At 49.7% G+C, this 18799-nt stretch overlaps 1 protein-coding gene across 4 annotated transcripts in view; it reads right to left on the bottom strand.

Annotated features, from left to right (window-relative positions):
* Positions 1-18518, bottom strand: part of SLC7A6 (solute carrier family 7 member 6) — a 30762-nt gene extending 12244 nt beyond the window's left edge. For 2 of the 4 annotated variants that reach the window (XM_037515972.2, XM_054696937.1), the window contains exons 1-4: positions 18480-18518; positions 16562-16688; positions 10167-10725; positions 839-964 (exon numbers count right to left, since the gene is read on the bottom strand). In XM_037515972.2, the coding sequence (XP_037371869.1) occupies positions 839-964; positions 10167-10689 (649 nt within the window). In that variant the 5' untranslated portion in view covers positions 10690-10725; positions 16562-16688; positions 18480-18518. Of the gene's footprint in view, positions 1-838; positions 965-10166; positions 10726-16561; positions 16689-17164; positions 17712-18202; positions 18246-18479 lie in introns of those variants that run through there. The other 2 variants (XM_054696935.1, XM_054696936.1) reach the window with 2 other exon arrangements.
* Between the last annotated feature and the right edge of the window lie 281 nt (positions 18519-18799).

Raw genomic sequence — 18799 nt, 5'->3', positions numbered from 1 at the left:
GAAACTTTTTAAAGTCAACATATAGGAAAGTCAGTGCCAACTCCACGATATTTTAATATTTTGCTGAGAGCTGACTTGGGGAGGAAATACTAAAGAGCAAGTTCAGATGAAAAATAAAGCCTAGGCCCTTCCTGGTGGCGTAAGGGGATAACAATGAGGCTGTCTGCAGCCACTGCAGCACAAGTTCGATCCCTGGCCAGGGAGCTGCCCACACGGCGCAGCAGACCTCTCCTGACTTGCCTGCTGCTCAGTCAGCGGGCAGATACACAAACTGCATCTCAGTCTGCCTGTTCTGCTCCCCATTGTCTGGTGAATCCTCTCACCTCCCCCCCACCCCCCACCTCTGGACTAAAGCCCAGTTCTTGGATGCATAAATAAATAAATTTTTAAAAAATAAAAATAAAGCCTGCAAGACAACCCCTCATTTCAACAGCCACCTTCATACCACGCATATGCCCCCCCCCCCCGCCACTCCTCTCAAGCTCCCCTAGGCTCTGCCTGGGCGTCACAGACCTAAAACAGGAGCACATACTATGCTCACTGATTATTTTTAAGACCCTATGCATGGTCCAAGTTTCTAGAGCGCTTAGGCCCTGGCAGGCTCCTTGTAATGCTCTCAACCTTCACGAAGGGAAAGCAGCTCTGAGCGAAGGTGGACTCAGGACCAAGGCAGCCTGAGCCAAGAAGCCCAGGATGCCTGGGCCGCTGACACACGCAGGCTAGCATGGATGCAGAGAGAGCTGAGCCATGGAGCTAGCAGAGTCCCATGTCCTCCTCTGGGAACCCGGAGGGACTCCAGGAGTCAGCCACCCTCCTCCCCACCTTAGGCCCTTCTTACCCTGGCACAGTTTAACAAGGCCCATGACAATGATGGCAATGAGCGCCAGGACCTTGGCATAAGTGACTACGTCCTGCACACGTGTGCCCCACTTGACGTAGGTACAGTTCACAAATGTCAGCAGACCTAGGAGGAAAACCATAAAGTCACTGGTAGGCTGGAACTGAGGGCAGAGAGGCCCAACATCCCTTTACAAAGAACATCATTTCTGTCCTATCTGCCTAATGTAAAGGGGTCAATGGACTAGTCGGAACCAGAACTGGCAAATAGGGGGACATTGCCCATCTGCCCCAGCTGAGGGGTAGCTGTATAGCCATCTGTATGGCCATCACTGTTGACAAGTGAGCTACATACATTCACACATTCCGATAGCCAGAACCATTTTGTAAATGCTCCCACCCCCAGGAATGGTGGACTCACCCTCTCCTCCCCACTCAAGCGCCCCAATTTCCAGTCAGATGAGGCATAAGACTTCTCCATGACTACATAAAAATATAGGCCCACCAATAAATTGAGTTGAATCTGAATGCAGGTGGTAGGTCACCAGGAAGTAGAAAGACAGTGTTTTGCATGTACGTGTGTGTGTGTGGTGGGGGGGGAGGGTTGTTAAGGGCCCGACAACTTCACATACATCCTCAAAACTAATTCTCACCATCCCAAATACAGACATTCCTATTCCCATCTCATTGGTAAGGAAACTGAGGCTGAATGAGGCTAACAACCATTCCCAAGCACACATGGACCCCACTGATCTCCCACCCCCATTTCTATCCAAACCTTCATGGACCTTGCCGAGGGCCTTGAAGCAGCAAGCTGCCTTGGGGGCTCCGAAGGCTCGGGCAGCAGGGCGGGCTTTATGCTCTGGTTCTGCACATACCCCAGTGACAGCGGGGCCCTACATGGAAAGTCCCAGACCTTACCCTTGCTGAACAGGGATCGCTCTGATCCATGGGGCACAAGAGGGGAATAGAAGAGACCCAAATAACCAGGGATTCCAAAATGACACCTCTGATTTCCAAAAACAGAACTTTTATGTGAACCTCAAATGTCACCACAGGATCTGCTGGGCTCATCCTCCAGGTCACTTCTTAGTCCTCCCACCCACTTGTACGCTCTCCTTCAGCCGGCCTCTCTCCTCGGTGCCAGATAAGCCTATAAAGAATCACCTTCCCTCTTCCTCCCACCACGGACAACAGCAGCTCCCACTCTCAAGGCAGCTCACCCCCACTTCCTCGGCAAACACTTCTCCAAATACACTAGCCAGCCTGTCACTGAGCTCAAGCGTCACTGAATTTTCCAGCATTCCCACTCCACAACACAGCTAGCTCCTCAAGCTGTAGTCATGTAGACAGCTGTCTCATGCCAGTCTCTCCCTTGGGCATTGGGGTGGTACATCCCCCAGGAGACCACAAATTCTCAGGGGGAAACAAAAGCACTCTGTTTTTCTTTTCTTTTCTTTTAAAGATTTATTTATTTATTTGTTTATGCAAGCACTGGGTACAGTCAAAGCACGGGAGGGTGAGAGAATTCACCAGAGCCAGAGCGGGGAGCAGAGCAGGCAGAAGGACCGAAGCACACTGCTGAGGGAAGCGGGCGGCAGGAGAGGTCTGCGCGCCATGCGGGACCCTCCTCTGGTGGCCGGGGAGCAGCCGGGGATCGAACTGGTGCCGCAGAGGCCATGGGCAGCTTTGCAACCCAGCGCTCAACCGCTGGCCCACCGGGGAGGCCCAGCACTCTGTTTTTCTAAGCTCAATGTCAAGCAAAGAGGGGAACTGAGGAGCCCTTACTGGAAGAAGGTGGCAGTGATTTCACTTAACTGCCAGTTCCCCAGGGAAAGGAAACTGCCAGACAGCGGATGATTCTCCACTCGAGTGGAGGGGACTGCCGAGGACCAGTCTGTGAAATAAGCAATGTGGGGGACAGAACAATCTCCAGGGCACTTCAAGGGCTTTCACTCAACACACTGGCAGTGACCCAGGTGCTTACTAGCCTGTAAGCAGTGACTAGTGTTGGGGGGAGGGGGTGACCATGGTCAAGGTGAGAGAGGACCAAAGGAATGCAGGCTGCTGGTAGGTCTCCCCAGGACCTGCCTTGCTTATCAGTGTGCTTCCTGGTGCGAAGCCTAGATCAACTGACATAGGACAACCTGGTTAATAATCACCGGTAATCCCCAGGCCCCTGTGCAAGGCAGTAAGCATAACTCGAGGGAGCTGCTGAATCCCTTCTTAGAAATTGTTCCTCCTCTCCAACCATGGCTGATCCGTTTAGACACTGGACCCAAACTTCACTTAGTGAATAATCTCTCCTGACACAGAGTAGGGATACCAAGAGACTGAATCTAGCTAACATTAGCAACAAGCTTGGGACCATAGTAAAGTCAAAGTCACACACAAGCTCTTGTAATAGAGAAACAAAAGCCACAAGAAAGCAGAGGAAGGAAACAGGACTCTAGAAAGAAGCAGAAGCGAGTGGCTGTACAGCCAGTGAGAAAAACACTGACGGCGAGATATGCAGGACACAGGAGACAGAGATAGGAGACAAAACAGGAGACGGAGACAGACAGAAAGGGACAAAAAGATGGGCATGCACACAGAGAAAGAGACTGTCTCCCAGGAACCTGGCCGTGCTCCCCCAGCTTCTGGTTTGTAGAGCGAATGTGGCTGCAAGATGAGGAAGAGGGCCTCCCTGGTGGCGCAAGGGGTGCAGCCACAGCACTATGTAGCTGTCCGCAGCCACTGCGCGGGAGTTCCAACTGCAAGCTCCATCCCCAGCCAGGGAGGTGACCCACATGGCGCAGCAGACCTCTGCCATCTCCCCCGCTGCTCCCCTCAGCAGTGTACTTCCGTCAATCCACCTGTTCTGTTCCCCACTCTGTCTCTGGTGAATCCTCTCACCACCCCACACCTTTGGCTTGTACTCCAGTTCTTATATGCATAAAAACCAAATCTTTAAAAAAAAAAAAAAAAAAAGATGAGGAAGAGAAGTTGACACTCGTTTGCCCCAGACCAGCAGTCCCTGCTTCTGCTTCCTGCCATCGTGCTACAGACTTCTCGCAGGGCTCGGTGCTCTCCGCACGCCAGTAAATAAAGGAAATATTGCACATGGTAGGAATTCAGTGAATGACAGCAGCCTGTTGCAAGTCCCTGCAGAGCCCCCCCTCCCCCAACACCAGCTGGAAGGAGATAAGGTTGCCTCTGGGGAGGAAGACTGAAGCTCTGAGGGACAAAGACATTTTCCACTGTACATGCCCTTTTCTACTTTTATTTACCATGCACATATGCTTCTTCCTTAATAAAAATAAAAATAATTAACAACAGTGTGAGGCCAGGGAGCACGACCAGGGGTTGGGCAAGGGAAGTGAGGCCCCTGGGGCATGAAACTAAAGGGGATTCGTCCAGGGCCTCCCGAGAGAGGGCACCTCCCAAATGCTGGCCCAGGGGCCTCGTTGCCTCACCCTCTTCTCAGGCCTGCCAGAGAACAGAGAGCTCCCAGAACAGGGCTGCCGAGCAGAAACCAAGTACCTTCCTTGACTGTTGCCCTGATTCTAATTAAGAAACAAAATGTCGCCATCTGCTCTCCACCCTTTGTCCCTCCCAGAACTCCCATCCCTACGGAGTGCATCAGAGACACCGACTATGTCAGAACTTAGAGACAACATGGCTAGCCTGCAGGCCAGGGGCTCCACCATGAAAACACCCAAGCTTCCCTCTTCCCTTCTCTCATTTCCTCGCACCAAAGATTCTGGCACCCATGTGAGGGTCTTCAAGGCTCTCTGGGGGCTTGATGCTGACAAAGAAGTATTCAAACAGCAAATCCAGACTCAACTCCAAAACAGAAACAAATCCCCAAAGTCTCTATGGCAAAGAGTGCTAAGTATCGTCTAATGTCTGTTCTTCTACTGTTCCTTAGCAATAGGGGTTTTAGCTGGAGTCATGGCTGCCCAAAATAAAGTTGCAGGTCGATGGGACCAAGTAACTGGGTTCTGGAAGGATGATAGCAACGTTTCACAGAAACAGAACCTCAGGGAAGTACATCTGCAAGGTGGCAGATGCCGTGCTCTGTCCTTCCTGCCCCTACGATGCAGACGGGCCAGCTAGGGCTTAGGCAGCCAGCATGGACCCCCGACTCACAGCGACACGCTGAAGATGGATGGCAGAGCAGTAAGACAGAAGGAAGAACCCGGTTCTTACTAAATGATGACGTCATCGTACCAGCCCCACACTGCTCCTTTTCCCATGTGAGAGAAACACACCCCAGCCCAGTATGTGTGAGCCTTGCTGCTTTAGGCTTTCCATTGCCTGAAACCCCATAATGCACGTGCCCAGAGACAGAGCTGCGCCCCCCTGCTCTCCTCAAGAGCAGCACAGAGTAATCCTGGCCTGCCGGGAGGCCCAGCTCCCTTTCCCCAAAGGCAACAGGGAGAAGGAACCCTTCCAATTCCTCCCACAAACAGGCTGGGTGTTACTCACGGGCATTCAAGGACAGAGGCGTGCAATCCTTAACAACAACAAAGCGGGAGAAAGGAGAAAAACAACGATTAGGAGAGAAAAGTTCTACTGTTCAGTAAAAGCAAACAAACCCTCCCAAATGCAGAACCACCACGCAGAGCTGCTTCTTGGAACCGCATGAACGTGTGATGGACATGCCTTCTTAAGAACAATCTTCTCGGCTACAGACTATTTTTGCTTTTATTTATTTATTTTTGCACTGCTGGAGGGAACTGTGTTTTTTCCACCAACATTCCTCGGGTCCCCTGGACGCCAGCCTCCCTTTGTTTATTAAAGGTTCGCGCCTTTTTTCAAAAAAAGCCCCCTGGCTTTTTATTACACACATATGTATTAAGCCTTATTATAAAAATTTCACTCTTATTATAAAAACTTCTTATTCTGTATGTATACAGAGCAGAGTTAGCTCGGGCCTTAAAGCAACTACGGTGAACACACAAGCCTCCTCACGCCTGCCGCTGGCAGAACAGGGAAGCTTATCTGGCCATAGCAACAACTCACCAAAACAGGGAGGCACATCCTTCCTACTGAGCAACCTGCCCAAGTCAGCGTCCAGGACAGCAAGAGACAATAGAAAGTTACTGAGGCTTCCTCAGCGTATCTTCACTCCAGTCTCACCCTGGCAGTCTCCCTCCCCTTCACCTCTTCCCGCACTGTCAGCCTCATCACGCAAACCCTCGGGGGAGATACTGCCCAGCAGACTTCCGCTTTGCTGTCACACTGTCAGTGTTGAACCGACTTCCATATTAAAACCTTCCCGGCAGATACTCCGGTGGTGTGTGTGAGGAGATACCACAGGCAGGATCCCACAGAGATAAATGGACCGGCCACAACTCAGCCAGAGACATTACCCCTGGCGTTCAAATCAAGTACTCTTCAAGTGCTAACTACCTGGCCTACAGAGAACATACCTGTCACCTGGCCAGGGAGAGGGGCCCAAAGAAGACCTCAAGAACTCCCATGCTCCCCCCACGCTCCCATAAGTGAATAAGGGCTCCCAAGCTTTCTGAGTTCAGTTTGCAGCCTGAGGCCCAACCCTCCACAGAAGATTTCAAGATGCAGAATGTGTAGAGGAGACTGTACCTCGGGACGGAGATGTCAACCTCAGTACTATTGACATTTTGGGTCAGACAAGTCCTATTTCATGCACTACAGGATTTTCAGCAGCCTTCCTGACCCCATCATAGATGCTAGTGGCACTCCCTCCCAACAGCTGAGGCAGTCTCCAGACCTTGCCAAAATCCACTGGGGAGCAAATTCACCTAGGGTTGCGACCCACTGCTCTAGGATAATGAGTTGCTAAGACAGCCTGAAATTCAAAAGTAGCTATTTGGCTCTCTCTGCCAGTGTAACCTGGGCGGCTGAGGCGGGATCCAAAACAGCAGTGCCTTCAGGGGTCAGGGCAGTAATCCAGAAAAGCAAAGGCGAGAATGGAGTACAGAACAAGAGGGAGAGGACTACAGCAGACTGGAGCGTATGTGCTCCATTTAAAGGGCCCGACCACCACCTACATTCAGCTGATTGTGGAAGGCAGGACTTAGGGTCCAAGTTTGCCAGAACTTGTGATTTTTCAAAAGAAAGAGCAAATTCTGATTTTCAAATATGCAAGAAATTCACAATTGATTATAACCCGGGTGGGACAAACTATCTGCAGGCCAAGTCTGCCACATGGACCACCAACTTGTAGTCTTTGCCCTAGAGTGGAATACATGGAGCCTGTCTGGGCCTGTCTTTCTGTCTTTCTACTATGGGCTCTTAATGTCTACTTTGGCATTGCTATGATTTCTTTAGGCAGTTTTCCAACCAACAATCCTCTCTAATGTGTCAATTCCAAGACTAACTTAATTCTCCTACCCTCCAAGCAGGATTCAGTTCACCCTGAATTCAGTGCAAATTTTTCTTTTTTTCCCTCATTATGAACTAATTGGCATCTTCCAATTTATGTCACTTGAGACCAGGCTGCTCCCACTGCCACCCCTGCTCAAGGAGACTCTCTCCAGCACACCCCGGCTTTGTGAAATCATCAGCCTGATTCCACACCCTAAGTTTCAAGAAGAGAAGATGAACCTAAAGTCTAGTCAGACAGGATAGGACAGGACACATTTGGTTCCACCTGGAACCAATTTCTGCCTTCAGACCTGGATTACAGAAACATCTGGGTTTCTGGGATAGAAGGCTTGCAGGAATTCATATTCTGAGAAATCTGGGTAAAGGTACATTTAATGAAAGAAGATATCTTTTTAACAGGATGGTCCTCAGGAAAAGGGAAGGTTCCAGGTTTCCTGCCCTACCCAAGGAAGGGTAGAGCTGAGCTGGAAGAAGCTAGAGAATAGACTGGGGAAGAAAAGAAGGATGGATGGAGAGCAAGGGGGAGACCCGGAGCAGAGAGACATGGAGCCACATGGAGCAGAGAGACAGTGAAGAAGCTGCACTTGCTTTCTGGTCCTGGACTGGGTGAAACAGATGTGGGTGAGAGACCTGGGGGGAGGTTAACAATGGCAGCTTTGATTGTAATTTTGCTCCTTCTGTCCTAGATGAGCTGGGATTCTTCTGTCCCTTTTCTTTTCTATAGGTCCCCACCAGAAGGTGCCTTAGCCCTGTGGCAGGCTTTCGGGCCTCAGAGGCCCTGTTTTGGGCCAACCCTGTTTGGCTGGACATTCACCCACAAGGGGATGGGTAACTTTGGGTGCTTGATTTGGAAACGGCATTTGTCCCCTTTTCTGTATTGCACACTAATTGTACTTAACATCATGACTTTGCATTTCTAAGAGGTGAAATCATTCCAATCAAGAGATTGGCTCTTGCCATGGAGATGGACTTCCTAAACATAAAGAAAATGGGAAAAAATTCATAAAGGAGAAAAAGATTTAACAAAAATCTATTATATAAGAAAAATTATATAAAAGGTGCACTTTGACTTGGTTATTCCTTGGAACCCATCCTATGGAATCATGGAAAGAATACGCATGCACTCTCAAGTACTCAGATAAAAAGCACAAGCTCACAGAACCCTCTAGAAAGCAATGGAGAATCTTAAAAACAGTTTATTTCCTTAGACACAGGGATTTCTCTTACAGAATTCTATCCTAAGAAATTATGTAAAAACTCTGAAAAGTGATCTATATACAAAGATCCCCACAGCAGCATTATTTATATTATTCAGGGGCCTCCCAGGTGGCACAGGGGTTAAAGTTTCAGTGCTATCAAGTTGTCACCAGCCACTGCAGCATGATTTCCATCCCTAGCCAGGGAACTGACCCACATGGCTCAGCAGACCTCTCCTGGCTCGCCCGCTGCTCCCCTCAGCAGTGTATTTCAGTAGATCTGCCTGTTCTGCTCCACACTATGTCTTTGGTGAATCCTCTCACCCCCTACCCCACACCTCTGGCTTACACCCCAGTTCTTGTATGCATAAATAAATAAATCTTTTAAATAAATAAAGTTTCTTTTGAAGGACATTCCAGGCAAAGGAAAAATCCATGATGCGTTATGTTTACAGCAACGTAAAATTACATGCAAAGTATGATGCCAATTCTATAAAAGAAAGAAATGAAGACACGATTGAACAGTTGGAAGTATTCATCTCTTGGTGATTTGAGGCTCAGCTAATTTTCTCCTTAATGACCATGTTTTATAGTAAGAAAAGTATTCACTTTTTAGAGTGTTCAGCCAGACAGAGTTCCCCTGGCCAAATCCTCTCAGACACAAACCTGAGTACCCACCTTTCCCTGTCCCAGGGCTATCCTTTAACAGTTGTCTTTAACAGATTCCTTAAAGTGAGGGAGAGAGGTGTACCGTACAACCTCCTTACTGCTAACTCCAAGGTACACTCAGTCTATTTTTAACACTGTGGATACACTCCACACACTGCCAAAGCCTTTGCTAGCAGAGTTATGGAAAGAACGGAGCATAATTAAGTGCCTCTGGCAGCACGGAGCCACGAACACAGGGAATTCTGGGCCACCTCTCAGCTAAAACACTAGCTCTATAAGACTGGGGAAAATTACAGCAAGCTTCTCCCCCTTTCAGTGATTTTACACAGAATCCCTCCTAACCACTTCATAAGAGAAAAAGGAAAATAAAGCGCTCAGGTTCTGTTCTCAGAAACCCAAATATGGGGTTGAAGCCACCCTCACTGGCCACCACAGAGCTTGTTTACAAAGTTAGCGTATAGAAATCTGAAACACCAATGGGAAAAGTCATGTTTGGTGTGGTGCCTGCTGCTTAGAATAGCTGCAGATAATGGCAGCGCAGGAAGGAGGAGGTCTGCTGGGTCTGAGGGATCGTGCCTTGAGAACCGCTCCCATCCCCGTCTAGAGAAGGTTATTTCTTCACTGATGCCTTTAAACTGGTTTAAGGTAGAAAAGTTGGAAAGCAAAAGAACTTTTCTTTTTTATGAGCAGCAGGATAAAGACCTCACCACTGAGTTTTTTCTGAGTTAACTTATAATGAGTAGAAAGAGAGAATAACAGTATAAAATTAAACAAAAAGGAAAAAAATCATAACTAGTGATGTTGACTCCAATCAAAAAAAAATCTCACAAAATAAATACAAGACATGCAAACTCAGGGACAGCCAGAAGTTGAAGGAATGTGAGACACCAAAAGCTAAAAAACAGATTCAGACTTTTCCCATCCCCATCCTACACTCTTATTTATCTCTCAGGATCAAATGACTTTGGTGAAATTATCTCTTCAAAGGTAAGATGCCGCTGTGCCCACCAAAAAGTAAAGTTAAATATGCTGTTCAAACATGGTACCATTAGAAGTTATTATAATAACCCACGCCCCCACACATTCTCTGTAGGAAGCCCCCAGACTTACATATGCAAGCAGCAGCAAGGAGCCGGCAGGCCAGGTACGGGGGCTCACAGGTGGGGAAGATGGGCTGGATGATGTAGTTGGCAAAGGTGATGGCGATGATGGCCTGACTGGTGGGCTCCACGATAAGCAGTGAGGCCCACAGACGGATAAAGGCAATGAAGGCCCCAAAGGCCTCTAGGATATAAGCGTAGCTGGCCCCAGACTTGGTGATTGTGGTCCCCAGCTCTGCATAGCAAAGGGCACCCACAACAGAGAAAACCCCGCCAATGGCCCATATGACCAGTGACAAGCCATAGGAGGCAGTGTGTACCAGCACACCCTTGGGTGAGACGAAGATTCCTGAGCCAATCATGTTGCCCACCACCAGGCTAACTCCGTTCAGCAGAGAGATCTCCTTCTTCAGCTGCATGATTTCTGTGGTTGCTTTAGAGGGTATGCTGACATCTTCTTCCTCCCTCAGCTGGCTGGTTTCAGGAATGAGATGGTAGGTGGGTCTGGGGCTCTCCAACTCCATAGCTTCCATAGTTAACTTTTCCTTCACACCTCTGTTTACTGTGGCCTGGCAAAGAACAGAAATATGTCAGTCTCTGGCAGGCACTGATGAAGCGTTGATTCAGACACAAAGGTAGGTTTCTCTGTCCACATCTTATATAGAGACAACAAGCCTCTCACAGAGCTAAAAGCAATGAGCCACAGGAAATAGAGAAAGGGAGATAGGCAGAGATCCACTGCTCCCGAGAAAGGCGCCATGAGCGCTCAGACACTATATGACGGCAACTCTAAAAAGGGGCCAGGCTTAAGCAGGCTGCCACTGGGATTATCCAAAGCACGGGTCTGTCGTGAGGTGCAGGTGTTGTTCTGTTCTTACCAGCTCAAACACCTGCAGACCTGCTCTACAGGGAAGACCAGGGTCCCAGCACCAGGTTCACAGCCCTCACCAGTCTGATAGGCCTCTCATGACCCACACGCAGACAGTCCTTCCCCCGCACCTCCACCAAATGTAAACAGGAACTTCCACGGTGTCCAGCCACATGTAGAGATCTGTAACCACGTTTAGGCTGAACATGGTGGGAAGGAAGATGATCAGACAAAGGAACATCACTATTTCAGAGAATGGACCAAGGAGAGCACCTTCATGAAAATGAACACCTATGTGTAGCTGTGTCCAACAACACCCACCAACTTCTGACAACACTTCTTACCCATTCAATACCCTTCTTTTTCCAAAGTACACAGGAGGGATAACATAATAAAACCAGATGGAAAAAGAACATCCAGGGCCTCCCCGGTGGCGCAGCGGTTGAGCGCTGGGTTGCGAAGCTGCCCGCAGCCTCTGCAGCCCAGTTCGATCCCCGGCTGCTCCCCGGCCACCGGAGGAGGGTCCCACATGGCGCGCAGACCTCTCCTGCCGCCCGCTGCTCCCCTCAGCAGTGTACTTTGGTCCCTCTGCCTGCTCTGCTCCCCGCTCTGGCTCTGGTGAATTCTCTCACCCTCCCGCACTTCTGATGTACCCAGTGCTTGTATAAACAAATAAATAATAAATAAATCTTAAAAAAAAAAAAAAAAAAGAACATCCAGAGGATGCCCTAACCTGGGGCTCATTTGCTTTGTTGTTTTCCCCTTTGCATGTTCCTCACTACCATCTAGGGTTGGAAAGAGAATCTTCCAGAATAGAAACCAGGAATCTTGATACCCAGTTAAAGCTATAAGACTTCTCTTATTCACAGCTCTGACCTTGGAAGGCATCCTATAAGGAAACGACGACAACACCCACACCCACTATTACCTCTGGATTAGAGCTGGGCCAATCCAGAAACCTCAGAGAAGCTGGATTCCACACCAACCTTCCTATAAAGGACCCTGAGTTTGCCAAGAAAGACAAGCACCTTCCTGACTGTGCATGACCTTCTCCCTCCCTCAATTCCTGTGCCCAGAAATCATGAATTTACATTCCCCTCTCCAGCCTCGTCTTTTGTTGTTGTTTTGCTTATTTTTATATTTTTTTTTATTTTCTTACATTGTGGATCATCTTTCTATAGTTACTGTTCCTCTTAGGTGCAGCCCTCCCACCAATAATCCACCACCAACCACCACTCCCCTCCCCCGTGCCTCCCTCCCCGGCTCCAGTCACCCCACCCTCCCTCACTAAAAGCTGTAGATCCATGGTCGGTCCACAGGCCTTGTCTCTTTCTTGGAACCACAGCAGACCAGGAGCTCAGATCCCCAGGAGCAACTGTGACCTGCCCCATCTTTTGAAGGAAGCAATCTGATAGGTCATTTGATTCCCACCCAGGAGTCAGTCCTTAACGGTCACAGAAATAAATTCCAGAGGTAAGAGTGGGATCAGTATATCATCTTCCTAGAAACCTCTCATCTACTTAACAAAGGTGATGTGCCAGAATCTTGTGTCATAAAGCCCAGGACAGGGAACCACAGCCACTCAGGTGTGAGTAGTTCTCAGGGTAAAATCCTATCTCCACAAAACTCCTGCCTTACCTGTCCCAGACTGCTTCCAGAGTGCAGACTTCAGCCCAATCGAAAAATGCTCCCCTGGGTCAGTAACAAGCGTTCCCCCAGCCCCAGCTGACCCCTGCTCAGATGAGGTTTGGCTCTGAGGAAGCAATGCTTCTCCTTTCCCTTCTAGCACCAAGCCATGCAAGTTTCCCTATAAGCCACATGGGAACATAGTTGCTTTCACGTGTCTGTCAGGTGAGCCCAGGCATCCATGAAAACAAAACCAGGAAACAGCCAAGGAGCCCACATTCTCACTAGAGGGAGAGGCTGCCTTTCCCATTCAACTTAACACATGCAAGCAGAGAAATGTGACCACTCCAGTCTCCCCCTACCCCATCAGAGCGTAGCTGGGGGGACAAGGACTGGGACTACCAGGCATTCTTTATGGACTTCTGACACCACCACTGCAGGTGGGTTTTCTAAACACCAAGCAGTGCTGGGACACCAGCCAGATGTTCTGTAATTAAACTCACTTCCGACACTACTCACCTGGAATGAGCACCAGATCCCACAGGTCAAGGGCTCAGTGCTACAAAATGGCCCCTCCCCCATTTCAGACACCCTGGCAAGTGCACATTGTTACCTGTACTTCCCACCAACTGGTTATAAGTCAGAGGTTCCTGCTCGCCCTTGTTGGTTTGCTTCATTTGCTAGACCGGTTCACTGAATTCAGGAAAACAGTTTACTCACGAAATTAACATTTTATTATAAAAGCTACAACTCAAGTACAGCAAGATGAGAGAGATGCATTGGTGTGTGAGAACAGCATGAAGTCCCCATGGCCCTTCTGGGTTCCTTCACACTTTCAGTAACTCAGAAGCTCCCCAAACTCCATCCTGTTGGGTTGTTTATGGAGGCTTCATCACAAAGGCAGACTAGACTGATTAAGTCACTGGTGATTCAGTCTCAAATTTCTCTCGTCCCCAAATGTCGGGACTGGACTGAAAGTTTCAACCCTCTAATCACAAGGTTAGTCCCCCCAGCAATCAGTCCTAGTCCCCATCCTTAGAGATGTAGATGCTCCAAAATCTACCTCATTATCATAAATTCATGTGTGGTGAAAGTGACTTAATTTTATAAATAATGAAAGATATACATTTTTCCTTTATGCTCTGGAGTTATTTTAGGAACCAGTAACAAAATTAAATATTTTAACAAAAGATGTCCCTATGGATCTTATATAGGAAATTACAGGAGCTGCGTGCCAGGAACTGTGGACAAAGACCAAATATATATTTAATTACAATATTACAGGAAGGGAAAGAGACAGGTAAGTTCATTTCATTGGATTCATTTCACTGGAAAATGAGTCTAAAAAGGAATTTCCCTGACTCTTAATTTCCAGTTAAGATGTAGAGAGCTAGGGAAAGCATCGCTCCTATTCCAATGACAAGAAAGGTTCGAATAACCTACAAAACCATAACATTTCCTGAAGCCACTAGAGAGCTGACGTTACTGGCCTGGACGAAAATTTCAGGAGAAACAGGCACCTCCACAGTGAGAGGCAAGCTCTGGCTCACCGATGGCAGAGGAAGATGATGGGACAGTATTCAGGCAAGTAAGAAGAATTCGGAGCAATTTTTAATGAACTACTAAAGGTCAAGTGTGGGTTAGCAAGAGACACAGACACTCAAGAGGTCTTCCTCCACAGACCTCAGTGGTGCGCCTAAGAAATATCAGGCAGGAAAACAGGGAAAGCCTCTCCGGGGTGCCAGCCTGGAGGAGGAAAGCAGTGACTGGCCTGGGAAAAAGACAAAGGTCCACCTGGTCCTTTTCTAACAATACAAATCTTAAATCCCTGGTAAAAGATGGAAAACTCACTCCCAAGGAAGATGGGGCAGGACAAAAGATAGGAGAACTCTCTGTGCCTGCAGGAAGGGCAAATTCTCATCTAGACCATTATACGTGTTATAGTTTATAGTTATTTTACCTCTGGGGGAGGGGTAAGATCACCAAGAAACATCCATCCACCTATACACATACACACGCACCCCAGACCCAGGGAAACAGTCTCTAACTCAGAGTAAGACTGAACAAAACAAGAGAGAAGCCCTCTGCTCCTGACCCGGCGACAAGACTGGCAGGCTGGGCACTGAGGCATAGGTGCACAAAGAAGAGCTGAAGCTGAGGGTGAAGCTTAAGGATTAAGAAAAACCACTCCCCATTAAACCAAGCCTAAGCATAAGGAAATACCTAAGGAATCTGAAGCCATTAGTGCACATGAGGTAACCATAGCAACCATAAAACCCAAGCCCAATCTCCTGACTCAAACTCCCCCACTAACAGCCTAGCAAAAGTAGAGGTTAACTTTACTCAGAATAAATATGATGTACCTCAGTCTCCACTGCTCTATACACTGTGTCTGACAATCAATAATAAATTGCAAGCAACACAAAAGAGCAATAAAAACCACCCACTATGAGAAGTCAAAACAATCAATCAGGGACTCCCTGGTGGCCTAAGGGTTAAGACTCAGAACTACCACTGCAAAGGCTTTCCCAGGCAAAGCAGCTGTTCAATCCCTGGCCAGGGAGCTGACCTACATGGCACAGCAGACCTCTCCTGTCACACCCGCTGCTCCCCTCAGCACTGTATTTCAGTCCTCTGCCTGTTCTGCTCCCTGCTCTGTCTCTGGTGAATCCTCTCATCCTCCCATGCCTCTGGCTTGTACCCCAGCTCTTGTATAAAAATAAATATTTTTTTTAAATTAAAATTAAAAAATGCAAACAAATAGCAAACAAAAACAAAAAGATTATCAAATGGTATCTCATTTAAATATATATATATATATATATATATATATATATATATATATATATATATAAAAGGAAAAAAGAGAAAAAGCAGTCCAAGACAGTGATTCCCACCATTTTCTGTCATGGTACTTGTTCTTCAAGAACAGGTGATGAACAAGGAAAAAGAAATAACAAAAAGCTTCTAAAATTATAACAATGACTTTGGATTCATTTGCACAATGGTATCGCCATTCATACATTCTCAAAAAAGCAGTCCAGGGCCTCCCTGGTGACTCAAGAGATTAAGCTCAGTACTGCAAAGCTATCGGCAGCCTCTGCAGCACAAATTCAATGCCCAGCCAGGGAGCTACCCACATGGCACAGCAGACCTCTTCTGTCTCGCTCTCTACTCCCTTCAGCAGTGTGTTTCAGTGGATCTTCCTGTTCTGCTCCCCATTCTGTCTCTGGTGAGTCCTCTCGTCCCCTACACCTCTGGTCTACACCCCAGTTCTTGTATGCACAAATCTTTTTTAAAAATTAAAAAAAGGGCCTCCCTGGGCCTCCCCTGGTGGCACAGCGGTTGAGTGCTGGGTTGCGAGGCTGCCCGCAGCCTCTGCAGTGCCAGTTCCATACCTGGCCACCAGCGAGGGTCCCACACAAAAAAAAAAAAAAAAAAAAAAAAAAAGGCCCTCCCTAGTGGCGCAAGGGATTAAGCAATGAAGCAATCTGCAGCCTCTGCTGCACAAGTTCAATCCCTGGCCAGGGAGCAACCCACATGGTAAAGCAGACCTCTCCTGTCTTGCCTGCTGCTCCCCTCAGCAGTGTATTTTATTCAGTCAGCCTGTTCGGTTCCCCACTCTGTCTCTGGTGAATCCTCTCACCCCCCGCATCTCTGGCATGTACCCCAGCTCTTGTATGCATAAATAAATCTTTTTAAAAAATTAAAAAAAAAACACCATAATTACTCTTCTGAAAGTATAACATAATATATAATTTCCTCATATAATAAATTATATGCCACATAATTGTTAATTATGTGTGAGCCATTCTTTTTACTATCTTTTTCACAGTTAACAAATAACTAAAATTCTTTACAAATCATACAGTTCCAAGAAAACTCACAGATAAGAGAGCAATAATATTCACCTGTGAGGAAATAAGGAAACATCACACTTCCACAAGCTGCCTCATCATAAATGGTCAGGTACTGGGAAGAAATTGAAGTCTCTGCAGCAAGGCCTAATTCCTCATCTCTGTCTTGGTCATTTAATCTCTGCAACAAAGAGTGAGGAAAGTAATTAAAAATAAATAAATAAAAGAACCTTGTAAGCAGTAGGACAATATTTTCCTTTGTACATGCCCAGCAGGGGCAGCAATTACTGAGAAGTTCCATCACACCCACACTGGGGTGTAACTGAAACAACCAGCCCAAACACGTGTCGAGAGAACTAAGCTGGCCATCTCGAATCACGCATGTCTAGACAGCGGCTGTTCCCGGAGCCCCAGGTCCCATGAATTTTTGTGTCACTTTTGTAGAACATCCTGGAGACTGCAGTAGGAAGCTCAAGAGGACAGAGGTCAGAAAATTTCCTGTGAGAAGGGCCGGGGAGATCAGTGACATAACTGGTATTTACTTTTGTCTGCAATAAAAAATAGGTCTACAGCCAGACAGGGGAGGAAGACGAGAGGAAAAATATGGCTGGTGGTTTTCCACCTATTAATCAGGAGAGGAAAATAAAATTTAAGAACCTGAAGGAGGTCCTCCCTGGTGGCGCAAGGGGTTAAGCACCGCACTGTGAAGCAGTCCACAGCCTCTGCAGCATGAGTTCCATGCCTGGCCCGCCAGGGAGCAACCCACATGGCAGGCAGACCTTTCTGTCTCGCCTGCTGCTCCCCTCAGCACTGAATTTCAGCAGGTCTGCCTGTTCTGTTCCCCGCTGTCTCTGGTGAGTCATCGCACCACCCGCCCCATCTCTGGCCTTAACCCCAGCTCTTCTCTGCATAAATAATAAATAAATCTCTAAAAAAAAAAAGAAGAAGAAGAAGAAGAACTCGAAGGACATCTGAGACTTAAGTTGGGAAGCAAAAGGGATCAGCACACATGAGGACGCCAGGAATGTCGGCAGCCTGGGCAGTTTCCTAAGGGGCCTCAGGGCAAAGCAAAGAGGCAAAAAGACTGCAGGAAGCACTCCCAGGTTTAGAAAAGTCTGTGCCTCCCGGATCTTCAAATCAGGGAGCAGCTCTGACAGATAAGCACCAGATGGGAGAGCACTTCGCTACCGCAGTGCTAGACGGTGCTCGCTCCCCCGGGGGGTGCGCCCCGCCATGAGGCGCGGGGCAGATTCTTTTGCACTGTGTCACCACACACGCCGCGGGGCTCACAGACAAGTGTTCCATGAAACGCGGCTCCTATTTATACCAGCGTTGCTCAACCCGCGGGCGCGCTATTTGCTTAGTGCTCAGGGAAGAATGTGCCACAAATATCTCCTTCCACTTTCGACGAGGGGATCCCCCGCGGCCACAGGATCCCGTCGCGGCGGCGCCCCCTGCCCGGGCACGAGCCGCCCCGCGGGCGCCCCGAGGAGCCGAGTCCCCTGCCGGGGCCTGGGGGTCCCGCGCCCCGGGTCTCGCAGCCACTGCCCCCAGGCGCGCGGTCGCCGCCGGCCGCCGGCCCCGGGCTCGGGGCGCCTCTCGGGCCCGCCTCCCTCTCGCCCGTGGCGGCTCCGGACGCGAGTCTCCCGCCCCGCGCCTCCCGCCCGGCCGCACACGCGGCTGAGTCGCCCTCACCTCACCCCCGCGGGGCGGCCCTCAGGCTCGGGGCGTCGGCCCCCGTCTCTCACGCGGGTCTCCCCACACGCCCCGGGCCCCCCACTGCCGGCGTCGCCCTCCCGCTCGGGTCCCCCCGACGCGCGCGCCGGCTCCGCGTGCCCGTCCGCGCCGGCTCCCGGGCGGCTTCGCGCGCGGGGCTGCGCCGAGAGAGGCCGGGACGCCCGCCCGCCCGTCCCCCGCCCGTCCCCGCCCGTCCCCGCCCGCGCCCGTCCCCGCCCGCGCCCCTGCCCGTTACCTCGCGCCCGGCGCCTCCAGGATGCTCCGCCGCGCCGCGCCGCGCAGGCCCCGCCCCCGCCACGTCACCCGCCGCGGCTCGCGACACGGCGCGGCGCGTGGGCCCGGCGCCGGCTCCCCCCCCCGCGGCCCGCGCGCCCCGGCTCCGCGCACGTGCCTGCCGCGCCCGCCGGGCACAAAGGGGGCCCACCCGCGACCGGAGGGCGCTCGGGGCCTCCCAGGAGCCCCAGGCCGGGGTGATGCCGCGGGGCAGGGGCGGGGCGTCCAAATGGCCCCCACGCCCAGTTCCTAGGTGGCTCCTGGCCCGGCCCCTCACCTGGC

Source organism: Talpa occidentalis, unplaced genomic scaffold (genome assembly GCF_014898055.3).
Source record: "Talpa occidentalis isolate TD23 unplaced genomic scaffold, MPIMG_talOcc4v2.1 talOcc4.17, whole genome shotgun sequence".
Taxonomy (NCBI): Eukaryota; Metazoa; Chordata; class Mammalia; order Eulipotyphla; family Talpidae; genus Talpa; species Talpa occidentalis.
The sequence above is the reverse complement of the archived record's forward strand: the minus strand, read 5'-3'. Positions and strand labels throughout refer to the sequence as shown.